A 17429-nucleotide genomic window follows, 5' to 3' on the forward strand; every position below is an offset into this window, starting at 1 on the left:
GCACTGGTGATATCAGCAACACCAAAAGGCCTGGAAGACCACAGAAGACAACTAAAGTAGATGAAGCACTGAATGTGTGTAGGCACCCTATTGTTATTGTACCTTTTCTTCATCTTCTGCTTCTGGCTAGGGTGTCTACGACAGCCCAAAGAACCATCTTGTAAAAAGTTGTGAAATTTTTCACATTGACTGGAGAGGGTCTAAGGAATGTTCTCACCAAATTTGGGCCAAGTGCCACCTTCGGGACAAATTTGGGGCTAATTTGGTTGTACGTTTGTATCATAACTTTTGAACCATGTGTCAAAATGTAAAATCCAAGCATCCCTGGATCCCTGTTTCGAGACCAGTTCAGTGCACCCAAATTCCACCATCTTGGATTTGGTCAAAAACTACTTTTTTTTTTGGTTAAAAACTACTAGTTCTTTTCACTACTCCTCCAGCAAATTGAGTCTAATCATTACCAAATTTGGAACACATCATCTTCAGATTAAGCCTCACAAAAGTTATCAAAAGAATTTTGAATATCCAAACAGTTGTAATGTCTGTAAAGGGCCAACATCTATAACGGGCCAACAAATCTGACAGCGAAGCCACCAAATGACTTTGTGCACTGACATAAAACCTGGTAGGCACCTTCAGGACCATGACCTGAGGCTATGCAACAAATTTTGTGCCAGTACCAACTACTACTCTAATTTCTGCAACAATTTTAGCATGCCAATGAATGTGTGGCTCACCAAGTCTGGGTATTTGGCCCCCGAAAATGCTGCTTGCAACATATTATTATTATTATTATTATTATTATTGCTAAAGCTACTGCATATATGTATACATACATTTTTAGATAATACATTTCTATATAATGCCTCTGTGTTCTACACAATGTACACATCTATAAAATATGGAGCCTATGCAGTAATAATAATATATTAAAACAATTATTATTATTGCTTTAGTTATTTTACATTTACATGCATGCTGCTCTTTTATACTACATGTACTACAGACTGCAGTTAAATGGGATATAAAGGCCATTGTGTATTGTATAACCCTGCTAAGCACAGGTGAGATCAATAAGTACTATTAATCCCCCCGCTCCATTCCCACAGGTATATCTCTTTTACAGCATATTCCAGGACATGAGCGTCATGAGGAAGTGGTTTACTTCTCCTTTTGTGTCTATATAAACATCTGTGAGGACAGAAATTCTGCAGGTGAGACACGATGGAGTTTGGATTCATGATATTTTTGCTTAGCTCTGCTCTTTTCGGGCACAGCTCTGGATTCACAACACGTAAGTCTACAATCAGAAAAGCGCCGAACATTTAATTCTCATTAGTCTTTTGAATAATTAAAATAATTAATAATTTAGAGTAGCAAAAAAAAAAAAAAAGCATTGTGCATTTTAATTGATGAGAATCTGTTCATCATACTTTTGTTCACCACTTTAAAAGTAACTCTGATATTATACATATTATGGAATGAAACACTCCATGTAATGCTGTTACAGGAAAATAATCAGCAATGTGTTGGTGTGATGAAGCAGTGTTTTATTCCTCTTTCCCTAATATTTCATTTTTATTTTGTCTTTTTAAATAGCTGATGCCACACCGTACTGGGACATAACAGCAGGTATGTAGATGGTAAATATAGATGAGCGATCCACTACAATAGCTGAGTGTTAGGATGTCTCTTATAGCACCAGTGACTCAGCACGTGTGTACGTTGTCCAGACAACAGGTGAGGTTTCATTATTAAATATTTAAATTATTAAACCATTAAATTATTAAACACTGGTGCTAATCTCAGAATTTCACAACTGAGTAATGAAGTCTATAAAATGGAAAAAAAAAGTTCTGAGAAAAAATTAACAATTAAAGAAACCCTTTATAACTCCATTATAAGGGCCAGAAATTCAGAGTACTATATATATTGTAGTGACATTAGATTTACAGCCTTTGGCAGACCAACTTTATCAAGAGCAACTTACATTTGCACAACTGAGCAGTTGAGGGCCTTGCTGAAGGGCCCAGCAGTGATTGCTTGGCAGTTAGTTACAGATACAGTTACATAGCACTTTTCTATGCATTCAAAGCGCTTTTCATAGTATGGTGGGGGGGAGGGATCTCCTCAAACACCACTAGTGTGTAGCGTCCAACTGGATGATGCGACGGCAGCCATAGTGCTCCAGATCTCCCACCACACACCAGTTATTAGTGGAGAGGAGAGCGTGATGTAGCCAATTCAGAGATGGGGATTATTAGGGGGCCGTGATAGAGAAGGGCCAGTGGGGGAATTTCACCAGGACACCAGGGTTATACCCCTACTCTTTTACCATAAGTGTCGCGGGATTTGTAATGACCACAGAGAGTCAGGACCTCGGTTTAACGTCTACAAAAGATGGCGCTGTTTTAACAGTTTAGAGTCCACATCAGTATACTGAGCCATTACACTAATACCACTTCCAGCAGCAAACTTAGCTTTCCCCAGGAGGTCTCCCATCGAGGTACAAGCCAGGCTCAACCCTGCTTAGCTTCAGTGGCACACCAGGCAAGAACTGCAGTGAGATAGTGCTCTAGCGTTGCTGGGATTCAAACTCATGACCTTCCAAACCAACAATTTACAAACCAACATCTTAACCACTGCACTACCATTGCCATTTCACCTCAATGTCATTTAATTGTAATAATGGTATGAGTTATAATTATTATTGTCTGTTGTAGGTCATTATTCCTGCCGGTATAACTGCGGCTACAATTTGGGTTGGTGTTCCTGCTCCAGCTCCTGTCAGTACTACGGAAACTGCTGTCACGATTATTACAGTGAGAACTATTTATTATTATTTTTTTTAAAAATCTAGTTAATGTAATAAAGTTTAAAAAATCTAGTTAACGTAAGATATATGTATTTTTTTAGTCCTAAATTAACATTACTATTTATTATGAAATGTTTCAATCGGTAAATTTAAAAAAAAAAAAGATTTTACTTTTACTTTTGTATTTTTTTTTTTCTTTTCGTTCTTTCCCTTGTTGATAGGATGCAGAGTTATAAACAGATGGAAAGCGCTAGTGACAGTGTGAAATCAGTGGTAGTGTTTACAAAAATGCAGACTCACAGAAATGTGATGTTTAATACATACAGTGTGAACTTTTTACCATTTTTCCTATAGATTATTGTTTCACCCCCACAACAACACCAACAACAACACCAGGTAAAAATGTAATTGTCTTTAACCGGTGTATTCTCAGTAAAACTGCTCTGTCTCCTCCATTATTTCTCTTTATTTGGATCTAGAAATCGTTTCTGTTTCTCCATTCTAGACCTTCTTCCATTCTTTAGTTTCCTATTTACTTAAACGTCTCTAACTGAATATTTTCTCACTGTGTTTAAGAACCCACGACGACCGAAAGCTTTCTGACAGAAGGTAATGTTTCAGTAACAAATACTGATGTACTGAATCAGCAATCATGTTAATGTTAAATGAATGAATTGATTTTGATTTGATCTACTATTAAATGTCAGATTTGTTTAGTTTAATTTATTTCATTTGATTTGACTTTTTTATTTATTTATAGATTATATTAGCTGCAGGGATCGTTGTGGTTTTAATGGTGCGCTCTGTTCCTGCACCAGCTCCTGTCGTTACTATGGAAACTGCTGCAATGATTATTACGGTGAGGAAAAATATTTATTCATAGTTATTAATTCCCATAAATATATAAAAACACATATTTCACATATATATTGTACACATATTAAAACACGGCATGTTTTTATCTGTGCTAATGTATTTGATTTTCTTTGTGTGTCTCGTATAGATTATTGTTTTCCCACAACAACAGGTACAGGTCCTCTGTAAAACCTTCAGTCCTCTGTTTACACTACAGTGACGTTAAGATGAGGCTGTATTTCATATTTACTCTGTTTAAATAGGTTATGACATGACCACAGAAGATATGCTGAAAACAGGTGCATGTTTATTATTCAATACCGTTGTACTGGTGATAATTTATGACAGAGAAACATGATTAACTGATACAGAGGTGATGTAAAAATGTCTTGAATGCATGTTCAGTGAGAAGGCGTCATTAAATGCACTCCATCATTAATAACTGCTTTACTTAACACAGTCTACATACATAATATACCACAGCACTGTTCAGTTCTGGATTTGTGATTGGTCAGAAGGTGTTGATTAATTTTAGGCAGTGTGACGATGGCCATCTTATAGGGGTACTTATATGTGTGATAGTGTTTAAAACCGTGGTGTGTTTCAGGTGGAGCTCCATGTGGTGGAACTCTGACTCAGTCACGAGGGGAATTTTTCAGCCCCAATTATCCCAATTATTATCCCAATAATGCACACTGCACATGGAGCCTGCTGGCTGGAGAACTGCAGGTGGTTTCGTTAAACTTCCCGTTCGTCGAGTAAGAAATCACCTTCCTGTTTCTCACCTACTGATAAATCATACCTGACTTTGTTTAGATCAAATTTATCTTAAATTTATCATTTAAGAATATTTGTCTGTGGTTAGTCTGTAAGGCTAGTTTCATTACACTTTCTTCAGTTTGGAGTCATGCTGTGACTTTATCCGGGTGTACGACGGTCCGACTGCTCAGCATTCACTTTTGGGTACTGTGAGTGGAGATCAGAGAGCTACCTTCAACTCCAGCAGCAGATACATGACCGTCGTTTTCTCCACTGACAGCAGCGCGACTCAACAAGGTTTTCGGGCTGAATGGGCTTTCAAATGTACGTATTTGTTCAACTTATTTAAATTCAATTTCAGTTTGTGTTTGTGTGAGCAGAACTCATCTATCCAACTGTCCAGCACACATTAACCTGCTAATGTCATTGCTACATGCTGTAAAGAATGTCTGTGATATATAAATTCAAAGACATACCTTTGAAATGATAATTTTGAAATGTGTGTGTTTGTGTGTGTGTGTGTGTGTGTGTGTGTGTGTGTGTGTGTGTGTGTGTGTGTGTGTGTGTGTGTACAGCTGCTCCAATGTGTAAGGACCGATGTGGCAGCAGCAACAGCAGATGCTCCTGTGAGAGTTCATGTGAACGATATGGAAGATGCTGTCACGATTATTATGGTAACGAACATGTCCATTTATTATTTTTAAATAGTCTGTCTGTCTGCCTGTCCCTTGGTCTTCCTGTTTGTCTCTCGAGCTGTCTGTCTGTCTGTCTGTCTGTCTGTGTAGACATGTTGGAGTTTGGAGTATGAAATGAAAGTTCTAGTGTTTATTGTATTTATTTAATTTTTCAGATTATTGTTACTATGTGACGCCAACTCCTGTACCAGGTGAGCTCTTTACCTTAGCTTGGGTCAGCATGTGGCCTCTTTTACAATTCCAATTGATTTAACTAACTAACTAACTAACTAACTAACTAACTAACTAACTAACTAACAGTAACATCTTGCCTTACTTGTAAAACTCTTATTTACATTACAGACATTTTTATTACATATTTTATTTATATTTATCATTTGATCCCAGAATATTGATTATATTTGTCATAATTATTGAATATTTTAATGATAAATTTAATTATATGTATGTGTATATTTCATAAAATATGCTTTATTATATACTTCATGTTGGTGTTTTTATTTTTATTTTTATTATTACTATTATACTTTGGAAAAATTAGCAGAGCGATGTGTGTGTGTGTGTGTGTGTGTGTGTGCGTGTATGTGTGTTTACACTCTACAGCCTGTGGGGGGAGTCTTCAGGGCTCAGGCTCCATCTCCAGCCCTTACTACCCCAGTTATTACCATGACAACGCGTATTGTGTGTGGCAGCTCTCGGCTCCGGCAGGACAGACCGTCTTCCTCTCGTTCCAGGACTTAGAGTCAGTCCATTTCCCAAATTTTACTTTCACTGTATACATCTGCTACTTGTTCAAATTACATCTGAATTATCACAATAAATCACTTATTTATTTATTTATTTATAATAAATTCATAAATACTTTTTTCATAAAAACACTATTTTTATGATGGTTCCCTTTGCTGAGTGAATTAATCTATTTATATTCAATATAAATGTACAGCTGCGGTCGGAAGTTTACATACACTCATCATGGACTTGAATGTCATGGCAATATTGCGCTTTCAATCATTTCTTTGAACTTTTCTTTTTCTGGGGCAGAATGATTGTACAACATACATCTTGGTTCACAAGTTTTTATTTATTTGGGGTTTTCTGTAATCAACACAGGGTCACAGGTCAAAAATATACATACAGCACACCTCATATTTAGTTGAATGTCCCTTAGCAAGTTTCACCTCGAGCAGACGCTTTTGATAGCCATCAACCAGCTTCTGGCAGAATTCTGGTTGGATATTTTGCAATATTCACATTATATTTCTTTAATTAAAAGCGGGGTATTTCAGAAGTAAAACACATCTTGCTATGACTTTTTAAATATATGATTTGTTTTACTTCATCTTTTTAATATTTGTGTTAATTGTAGATATGAATTGAATAATTTGTTTTAATTTTTAGTAAATCCATCGAGTGCTCTACTTATTTATCTGTCTGTCTATATCTGTGTTTGTGTGTGTGTGTGTGTGTGTGTGTGTGTGTGTGTGTGTGTGTAGTCTGGAACACTGCTGCTACTGTGATTATGTGAGTGTGTATGATGGTCCATCCACCGCGTCCCGCTTGATAGGAAAGCTCTGTCAGAATAGCACAAGCCACCTGGACTTCCAGTCGTCCTCGTCCTACATGACCGTGATGTTCAGGAGTGACTACTCTGGGGTTGGGCGTGGCTTTAAAGCCTACTTCAGTTCCTCCCTCACCCAAAACACAGGTACACAGTCCATTATAAAACAGAGTTCTATGAAACACAAAGTTTGATGATAACACTTTCCTCTGAGTGTGTTACGCTGCTCTGTGTCTCTGCATGAGCAGTGGTTTGTGAACCTTCAGGTGTAGCATGTCTTAGCCCTCACCTTCCCTGGTTGGTAGCTGTTTTATGATAAGAGAGAGCTAGCTGGTGGACCAAAACCAAATTAAGGAGAAAATGGTTGGAACTCAAAAAAAAAAAAAAGAAAAAAAAAGAAAAAACAGCACAGTACACAAATAAAACCAGCTAGTTGAAGCCAAAGCCTACAAAAGGCTTTGATGATTTTTTTGTCTCGTTCTTGACTTACTTTCATTTAGACTTGACCTTGCCTTCGCCTTGACTCCCTTAAGACTCAGTTTTGACTTGGTCTTGGCTGGTCCTGGTCTTAAACTTGTTTTGGAGTTGGCAAGGTCAGTCTAAAGTAGAGCCATACAGACAATTCTTTATGTGTCCAAAATTCAGGTGATGTGCCCAAATCCTTCCAACCAAGAAAGACCATCTGCCAGAAAAATTTCACCTAAAAACGTCTTAATGCACCAGCAGTAGTTGGATATGCATCATATATTACTAGGAGGCCAAGCAACTTATTCTTATTTTGTGTCTTTCCTCTTCTTCTTCTTCTTCTTCTTCTTCTTCTTCTTCTGGGTTGGGTGTCTATGGCAGCCCATAGAACCATCTGGTAAACATTTGCGAAATTTGGTACAGTGATTGGGGAGGGTCTAGGGAACATTCTGACCAAATCTGGCCAAGTGCTGGCAACAATCTCGCCCCATCATTGGGTCAAATTTTGATCAATTTGGAAGTATGTTTATGGTCATAACTTTTGAACCGTGTCCAAAATTTAAAAGCCAGGCATCCCTGGATTCCATGGGTTGAGATTAGTTCAATTCCTACAAATTTTGTCCAATCATCAACAAATTTAGCAGTCATCATCTTCAGAGTAAGCATCACAAAATTTATCAACAGAATTTTAAATACTCCAGATGTTTTGCCTATAATGAGCCAACGAATCTGACAGCGAAGCTGCCAAACAGGAACAGGAAGTATCTCAGTGACTTTGCCCACTGAAAGAGAATGTTGTAGACAACTGCAGGAGCATGACATGAGCCTATACAACAGATTTAGTGACAGCATCACCTACTGGACAAAAGTTACAACATGCTTAAAATGTTTACATCTAACTGCATTTTTGTTACTCCACCTCCAAATTTTGTCCAATCTTCACCAAATTTTGCTTACATTAGCATGTGACCTGTCTGATCAAAGGTTATCAGAGGAATTTTGATTTTCATAACAGTCCTCCTGTAAAGCACTGGCAAATGCCAAAAACAGGATGTGAGGGTGTATCTCAACAATGCATCAATGTGTCATGAAACTTGATAAGTATCTTCAGTACTATGCCAGCAATGTACCCAAGATGTTTTTTGTTTGTGCCAACTTGTGGTCAAGAACTACATTGCTATGTAGTGAACACTATAGAGGTTGGTAATGAAATACAAAGAACACAATAACTAGATGCATGGTTAGAGTTTTATGTCAAACGTTGAATGTCCTGCAGCCCGTGTGGATTGCTCCTCTGACTCGATGAACATTGCCATCCGTAAATCCTACCTGGACTCACTGGGATTCAGCTGGTACGACCTTTATCTGGATGACCATCGCTGCAGAGCTTCAACTGACAACTACTATGTCACCTTCAACTTCCGTCTCCATAGCTGCAGCACCAGGAGAACGGTAACACTACACTTTATACAATATTACATAACATCCAGTGATCCAGTGAAATCCCACAATGCACTGGAGTACGGTAATGTCATGAACCGCACAAAGTACACTCTCAGGTACTGAATCACCCACAATGCAATATCTGGCCAAAAGTTTGTGGATGGTCAGGTGTCCAGAAACGTTTGGCCAAATTGTGTACCATCAGTCAAAAAACCCTGTTGGAGAGGTTAATACAGTAAGAACAAAAAAAAACAAAAACAAAAAACAAACAAACAAAAAAAAAACACAGGACAAGGATTGGTTGTTTTTTTTTTTGTTATTATTTTTAAATAACAAAGTAGTGGATGGTGGGTGGGAATTGGAGACCAAATTAAGGAGAAAATGAGAAAAAAATAACATTGCAACTCTGGAGGATAAATGTGTTATCGGTCAAACTTTAGCTAATGGTGCTTAATTTTATATGCACTTATATGCACGTACTTATGTGCACTTCCCCCCCAGACCGAGAATGGACGTATTATCTACACCAATAATGTGCGAGCAGCTCAGCCAACGTCGGGTGAGATCACCCGAAATAATACAGAGTTCCCGTTGGCTGTGAAATGTGTGATGGCGCGTGATTCTTCAGTCGGGATTCTTTATGAGGCCAAAGAGATTACAAATGCAACTATCAGTGGAACGGGTCGGTTCAACACCACCATGGCCTTTTACCCATCCAGCAGCTTTTACTACCCCATCACCGATTCCCCGTACCGAGTGAACCTCAATCAGCAACTGTACGTGCAGGTGCAGCTAACTCCAGCCGAACCAAGCCTCCACCTGTTCATGGAATCCTGTGTGGCCTCGCCAAACCATGACTACAGCAGCCGCACCTATGACCTTATACGCAATGGGTACAACACACACACACACACACACACACACACACTCATTAAAAAATATTACAAGCACACTGACACAAACAATACAGGTATACAAACATGCTTACACTATTGTTCTTGTCCCTTAAACCAATAACTATATCTCAGTGGACCCACCTTTTAAAGGCAACACAAATAATAGTGTGAGCGTGTGTAGCTGATTGTCAGGGTTCAACATGTGAGTTACACTTGGCCCAACTATTACCCCCTACCAAGCAGGATGTTAGTGATAAGCTAACATTGTGTCAGGCATAGTGAGTTGTATACAGGAATGGTTTCATTGAAGGTTGAGATAAAGTCAACAAATAGCATCTAACACTAGGATCCTCAGGTTTAAGGAGTTGGAGGAGGTTATGTAACCCCATTATAATGTAACTGAGGTAATAAAGTAATGTAGCTGCATTATAAACTGACCTGTTAGTCCTATATGTGAACTGCAGTTATTCCAGTAAGATGAGTGCCCCACCTGCTACCTCCTATGAGTCAGGAAGTTAGTGATCCCTAGATCCAACTAGGCAGGCATAGTATGTTGGGAAAATGTAGTGGAGGAGATCAGTAATGATTGTAGTTAAGGTTGAGCTGAAGTCTACCGATAGGCCTCAAGTGTAGGCTCCACAGGTGCCTTGAAATTATAGTCAGTATTTCTTGTTATTAGTGATGGTTTCCATGCTGATACTGGGTTACACGTTAAGTCTTTCAGCTCTTCAGAGAAGTTTCTTTTGACTGCTCAAATACCCCTAGATTGTGTGTCTATGGTCGGGGCACTCACAATAGCAGATCGCAACTGTAAACATCAATGAAATGGTTCAAATACCATCAAAGACTTTTACCCCTCCAGCAGGTTTTCCTACACCAGCACTGATTTCCTCACCTGAGTAAACCTCAATCAGGAACTGTTTACCCTTCAGCTTCTCTGAGAGGTGTTTTTGTTGCCCACAGTAGATCCTATTCCTTGTTGTACAGGTAGTTGTTCTCTCTTTGGTAGACATCTGTAACCTACAAAGCTGCCTAGGAATGTAAATGAAGTTGTATAAGGTGTCATAATATCCATGAACTCTTTAAGACCAGTGCTTGCTATGTGCTGTCTCTATTTAGACAGTTCATGTAACAATGATGTATTTATTTTTGTCTTTATCATTTCAGCTGTCAGAGAGACAACACGGTAAACATATACAGAAATGGAAATCGTTACTTCGCTCAGTTCAGCTTCAGCGCATTCAAGTTCCTGCGCACACACAACCAGGTGTTCCTCAAGTGTGATGTCATTATCTGCCCTGACAACGACTACAACTCACGATGTCGCCAAGGATGCCGTTATCGCAGGAAACGAAGCACTAGCTCTGATCACCACACTGAGGTCCTCATCCTTGGGCCAATCACACTCAAAGGTCAGAGGACAACTTGTGAATTTTGAGTAGGGACTTTGAAAGACTCTTATTATGCAAAAAGTGTAGAGGACAATCCCATAATTCTGTTTACTACACAATATGGTGGACAGACATTTTAAGGAGGCGATGTATCATAAACTGCGATAAACAGAAAAGCAGGCTTATTGTGTATTCAGAATAGTATTTATTTATTTATTTATTTATTTACAGGTCCAGAGGAGGCTGAGGCCAAGACGGAGGACAAGGAGTGAACTCACACTGACTGATTAATTAATCACTTAAATATAGTTAACACTGAATAATAATCTGAATAAGCTTCCTCTATTAAAGCATTATCTAAAGGCAAGCTGGTGTGGTGTCATTGGTGTTATGATCAGAAAATTATTATATTTATCTGTTAAAATCTGAAGAACTTATATATACACAGTACCTAAAAGAAAGTGACTGTAGAGCAGTAGATTAAACGTGTTGTGCTACACCACCAGATACCACTGGTTATGGGAAGACAGTTCTAGCAATGAAAATCTTATAGCAACACTAGCTGAAATGACAAACACAAGGTTCTTTGTTCACACAGAACGATGATCAAATTTAACAAAGAAAACACTCTATGTCATAGGGAAATCAACAACAACAACAACAACAACAACAACAGAATGGTGTGATGTTACCACCTCATTTATTAAAGAATGTCCTACTTTTTATCTATTTATTGTTAGGTTTAATGTTGTTGAATGGCCACAAATCAAGTTAGTTGATGTTCTCAATTATGTTATAGCAGCTATAAAAAGTTGTTCCCTCACCAACCTCTCTTTATCTCTCTCTTGAGGTAAACAAGACAAAAAAAAGTTAAAGAAAAGAAAAAACTTATAATAACCTGGTTGCATAAGTATGCACACCTCTTAACTAATACTTAATTAAAGCACATATTCTTGTAATACAGCACTCAGTGATTTTGAGTCTAAAGTTGAGTCTACCAAGGTAGCACATCGTCATTTGGCAATTTTAATACACGCTTCATTGCAAAAATGTTCCAAGACAAGATCACCTGATTAAACAGGTGGAATCGGGTGTGGCTCCTGCTTGGTTGGAATGAAAACCTGCACCCACACCGGCCCTTTCCAGATAAGATCGGACACGCCTGATCTAGATCTATCAAACTGCAATTTGATCTCCTGTGCACAGAACTCTTTAAAGTCGTTCCACAGGGTTTCAAAAGGATTTACATCTGGGCTTGGCCTGGGCCATTCCAAACCGATGATCTTCTTCTTCTGAAGCCATTCCTTTGTTGACTTAGATGACAGACATCAGCTTAATAAAGTTGCGGAATGTGTAAATGACATTAGATACTGGATGCTGGAACTTCTTCTCAGTAACGCTGACAAGACAGAAGTACTTCTACTCGAGCCAGAGACAGATAGAAGTAATCTTTCTGAGTATGTAGTACCACTTGATGGCCTTTCAGTCATATCATATTACGCCCTTACCCTAAAAACTGTTGTGTGATTATAGATGATCACATCAGTCACCTGATCCTGCAAACTTCTGCAACTCTCTTCTCACTGGTCTCTGTTTGTATGCTGTATTCATGTCCTGAGGTTCTCTCATGCACCTCCCCTACGTCAGCTGTCTTTGCATTCCAGACCTCAACAGGCTGCACCACATAATTCACCCTGGTTCAGATCCAGACTGTCCTTCTCTAAGTTCTAAAAAGACCAGGACCTTGTGTTTGTGTGATGTGTGTTCTATCGATAACCTTTTATTAACAAAGTTGTATGTTAAATTGAAAATTAAACATAGAAGTACATATCTGAGTTCAAAAATTACTGTCTCTCTTCATAGTGAAGACAACTTTCTCCATTTCTTGACTGGGAGAGATACAGTATAGTGTCTTCATTGGCTAATAAGCTTTAACATGTTTTGAAGAGAGCTATATTTGTTTTAGCTTTAATAATCAATGAAGGTGTTTCCAGTTAGTTATTAGAAATGATTTTTGTTTTCATTGCATTTTATTAATTGAATATACAAGGGGGAGAAAATGTCCTTGTCCTACGCTGAACAATTTTTCGATTATTTTCTGAAAGGTCTTATTTTTGAAGAGGGGTGCCCTTATTGAAATATGTAGTTAGTGCTGTTCATGGGAACGAGCTCAGCATTCACACAAGGGTTTTATTGGTGGCAGATTATAAAAGGGCGTGCGTCAGAAAGATTATTATTTAACACACTCCATGCATGCACAAAGGAAGGGGTTATAATTCAGAGCAGTGACGGCTGATGGTGATTTTATCTGAAGGGCTAAAATCTAATATCTGTCAATAGGTCAGCAAAAGTTATGGTTGAGCAATGCTTTATATCACAAGGTCTTACGGTGAAAAAAAAAAGAATGAGAGAGTAAATAATCCACAGTGTTCATGTTCATTGCACCACATCTGAGAGGAATGTTTTATTTTAGAGAAAAACGCCATATTTGCTCATTTCAAAAAGTTTTAGATCAGTGATATAAGGTAGTTTTCATAATATAACATCCCATTCATTAAATTACATAATATTAAAAAATAGAAACTTTTTGAGGTTCCAGTTGAAGACTTTCGTCTAGATAAAGGCATTTTGAAGTGAATAATATTTTGACACATTATCTATACATTTACTTAAATATAAATCCACCCTTGGAGTTTGGAGCATTGTTTCTTGACTATGATTTACAGTCAGGTCCATAAGTATTTGGATAGTGGCACAATTTTCATCATTTTTCCTCTGTACACCACCACAGTGGATCTGAAACGAAGCAATCAAGATGTGATCGAAGTGTAGAACTTCAGCTTTAATTCAAAGGGTTTAACAAAAATATTGCATCAAAAGTTTAGAAATTACAGCCATTCAAACAGAGTCCCGCCATTTTAAAAAGGCTCAAAAGTAATCGGACAAAGAGGTGCCAGTGCAAGTGAATGAGGTCATCATTAGGCTGAAAAAACAAACACAGGTACAGAAACAGTATGAGTGGCCAAAGCAACAATTTGGCACATTTTTAAAGGAATGCACTGGTGATATCAGCAACACCAAAAGGCCTGGAAGACCACAGAAGACAACGAAAGTAGATGAAGCACTGAATGTGTGTAGGCACCCTATTGTTATTGTACCTTTTCTTCATCTTCTGCTTCTGGCTAGGGTGTATACGACAGCCCAAAGAACCATCTTGTAAAAAGTTGTGAAATTGATGAATGTTGATGTGTTGATGAATGTGCGGGTCACCGAGTCTGGGTTCATGGCCCCCGAAAATGGTGGTTGCAACATATTATTATTATTATTATTATTATTATTATTATTATTATTAATTAATTAATTTATTTATTTATTTATTTGCTAAAGCTACTGCATAGATGTATACATATCTTTTTAGCAAGAGTTAATGCTGGTATAGCCTAAGGAAATAGCAGCAATGTGCAGAAAGTAGTTTTGAATAGCATTTTATTGAAGGGAAACAATAGTAATTATTATTCCATTGTCTGTTGAAGTCTGGATTCTGGTCAGAAGTTGTTCCTTAATTTCATTAATTGTAAATTAATTTGTTTTGTTTAACCCAGTATTTTGGTTTTGTATTAACACCTTTGAGTTCAGTTTGAAGTTTTAATTCTGATGGTGGAACAGTAAGTGTGTGTGTGTGTGTGTGTGTGTGTGTGTGTGTATGTGTGTGTGTGTGTGGGTGTGTGGGTGTGTGTGTGTATGTGCTTGCGAGTATGTGTGTGGGTGTGTGTGTGTGTGTTTTGTACTACATGTACTACAGACCACAGTTAAACGGGTTATAAAGGCCATTGTCTATTGTATAACCCTGCTTAACACAAATGTCTGGAATGCAGACAGGTGAGATCAACAAATAATATTAAACCCCATTCCTGCATTCCCACATGTATCTCTCTATTACAGCATATTCCAGGACATGAGCGTCATAAGGAAGTGGTTTATTTCTCCTCTTGTTGTCTATATAAACCTCTGTGATGACAGAAATTCTGCAGGTGAGACAAGATGGAGTTTGGATTCGTGATATTTTTGCTCAGCTCTGCTCTTTTCGGGCACAGCTCTGGATTCACAACAGGTAAGTCTGCAATTAATCTTTTGAATAATTACTTGCTTTATGCTTTATTTAGAGTAGCAAAAATAAAAGCATTGTGCATTTTAATTGATGAGAATCTGTTCATCATCCTTTTGTTCACCACTTTAAAAGTAACTCTGATGTTATACATATTATGCAATAAAACACTCCATGTCATGCTGTTACAGTAATAATTGTTCAAAAGTTGTGGTACATTGTAACACACAATTATATACATATAACTGTACAAATGAACCAAACCAGGCATAACTTCAGGGTGGGCCAAGGCCAAAATAATAAACAAAAGAATTCTACTGTTAGGTAGCTAGCTTACCTAAAAGGAAAATAACAAAGAAAATACAAATACTTCCCAACTACCTAAGCCAAAAACAGAGACAAAAGGATCCTCTCCCAAAAGAAATGTCAGCCACACCCCTACTGCCAAGTGCCAAGTGCAAAATATATACAGTCGTGAAGAGTATACACTTAAACAGAAGCAGGGACAACCAAACTCAATGTCAAAAATCAGGCAAGAGTCAAAACCAGAAGAGCAGTCAGAATACAGAATTCGATAGTCACAAGGGCGAGCAACACGAACCAAACAATCTCCTAACAACAACAACAACAACAACAACAACAACAACAACAACAACAACAACAACAACAACAACAACAACAACAACAACAACAACAACAACAACTCACACGTAACCACCTCCAACATCCCACACCATTCTCACTCGTCTTCCTCTTTAAATATGATCGTCAATTAGTGATGTCATCCTGGGAGGCGGGAGCAAGGCAGGCTAGGGCAGGCTGGAACTCTGAAAGGGAGTTCAGACCTGCGCACAAAATATGGCACAGCACACAAAAAAACCTTCCCATCCCAAAGATAGCGGGTTTCTCCATTCTAGACATTCTTCCATTCTTTAGTTTCCTATTTACTTAAACGTCTCTAACTGAATATTTTCTCACTGTGTTTAAGAATCCACGACGACAGAAAGCTCACTGACAGCAGGAAATGTTTCAGTACTGAATACTGATGTACTGAATCAGCAATCATATGAATATTAAAGGAATGAATTGATTTTGAGTTGATCTATTATTAAATGTCAGATTTGTTTAGTTTAATTTATTTCATTTGATTTGACTTTTTTTTTTTTTTTTTAGATTACATTAGCCATCGTATAGGGGTACGCATATTTGTGATAGTGTTTAAAACCGTGGTGTGTTTCAGGTGGAGCTCCATGTGGTGGAAATCTGACTCAGTCACGTGGGGAATTTTTCAGCCCCAATTATCCCAATAATTATCCCAATAATGCACGCTGCACATGGAGCCTGCTGGCTGGAGAACTGCAGGTGGTTTCGTTAAACTTCACGTTCGTTGCGTAAGAAATCACCTTCCTGTTTCTCACCTACTGATAAATCATACCTGACTTTTATTTATTTATTTATTTATTTTTATATCTTTATTATTTAAGAATATTTGTTTGTGGTTAGTCTTTAAGGCTAGTTTCGTTACACTTTCTTCAGTTTGGAGTCAGGCTGGGACTTAATCCGCGTGTACAACGGTCCGACTGCTCAGCATTCACGTTTGGGTTCTGTGAGTGGAAATCAGAGTGCTACCTTCAACTCCAGCAGCAGATACATGACCGTCGTTTTCTCCAGTGATGTCAGCGTGACTTCACAAGGTTTTCGAGCAGAATGGGCTTTCATAGGTAAGTGTTATTTAATCTCATTTCAACTCCATTCATTTTGTTTATGGACAGTTCAGTGAAAAAGTGATGAAAATAAATGTGATAAAAATCAATCAATCAATAAATAAATAAATAAATAAATAAATAATATGCATTTACCAATGGCCGTGGTAGAAACCACTACCGAACATGCTGTTAAAAGGAAAATAATCAACTTCGGGGTGGTAACAGCAACGCCACTTCAATGGTCTGTTGAAGAGTGTAGCATTAGGAGAACTTTCTTCTCAGGGTTCTGATTCAGGATGAAAACATTTCAAAAATCATCACAGAAAACAGGTCACAGCGAAGGAGACCGTCATTTCGTTCAGAAGAGGGAAAAAGAAAGTGTGTAAAATGATGAACAGAACTGTTCCCACGACTGAGGAGTAACTTTTTGGTAACGTATTGATTTTTAAAATACATTATGATATTTTCTCAAACCAAATGAAACTTTCACACTTTTACTGTGTTTATAACACTGATACTGTGTTCCCTTTCAAAGGGAACTTTGACGTTGCATTTAGCATAACAGTATGGGAGCGCCTTGTGCGCGTGACCGGTATCTGAAGCTTGTGTAAAATCATGCCTCTACTTATAGGCCTGCCATGATCAGGTGACGTGGCACCTGCGCATCGCATGACATATATATATATATATGGCACCTCTGAACCACGCCACCAGCCTTATTATCTTCAGCGGGACTGCATG

At 38.0% G+C, this 17429-nt stretch overlaps 2 protein-coding genes across 2 annotated transcripts in view; both read left to right on the forward strand.

Annotated features, from left to right (window-relative positions):
- The window catches only part of LOC128633558 (CUB and zona pellucida-like domain-containing protein 1), a 153430-nt gene that overhangs the window by 17488 nt on the left and 118513 nt on the right, over nt 1–17429 (forward strand). The window lies entirely within an intron of this gene.
- LOC108261545 (CUB and zona pellucida-like domain-containing protein 1) lies at nt 1195–11244 on the forward strand. The gene is made up of 18 exons (XM_053682536.1): nt 1195–1294; nt 1600–1632; nt 2724–2822; nt 3170–3211; nt 3392–3424; nt 3576–3674; nt 3819–3842; nt 3934–3969; nt 4278–4428; nt 4569–4753; nt 5005–5103; nt 5280–5315; nt 5728–5866; nt 6618–6829; nt 8424–8599; nt 9092–9483; nt 10654–10898; nt 11109–11244. Exons 1-18 carry the CDS (start codon nt 1225–1227, stop codon nt 11147–11149), a joined length of 2112 nt encoding a protein of 703 aa, XP_053538511.1. The 5' UTR covers nt 1195–1224; the 3' UTR covers nt 11150–11244.

This window comes from Ictalurus punctatus, chromosome 9, assembly GCF_001660625.3.
Source record: "Ictalurus punctatus breed USDA103 chromosome 9, Coco_2.0, whole genome shotgun sequence".
Taxonomy (NCBI): Eukaryota; Metazoa; Chordata; class Actinopteri; order Siluriformes; family Ictaluridae; genus Ictalurus; species Ictalurus punctatus.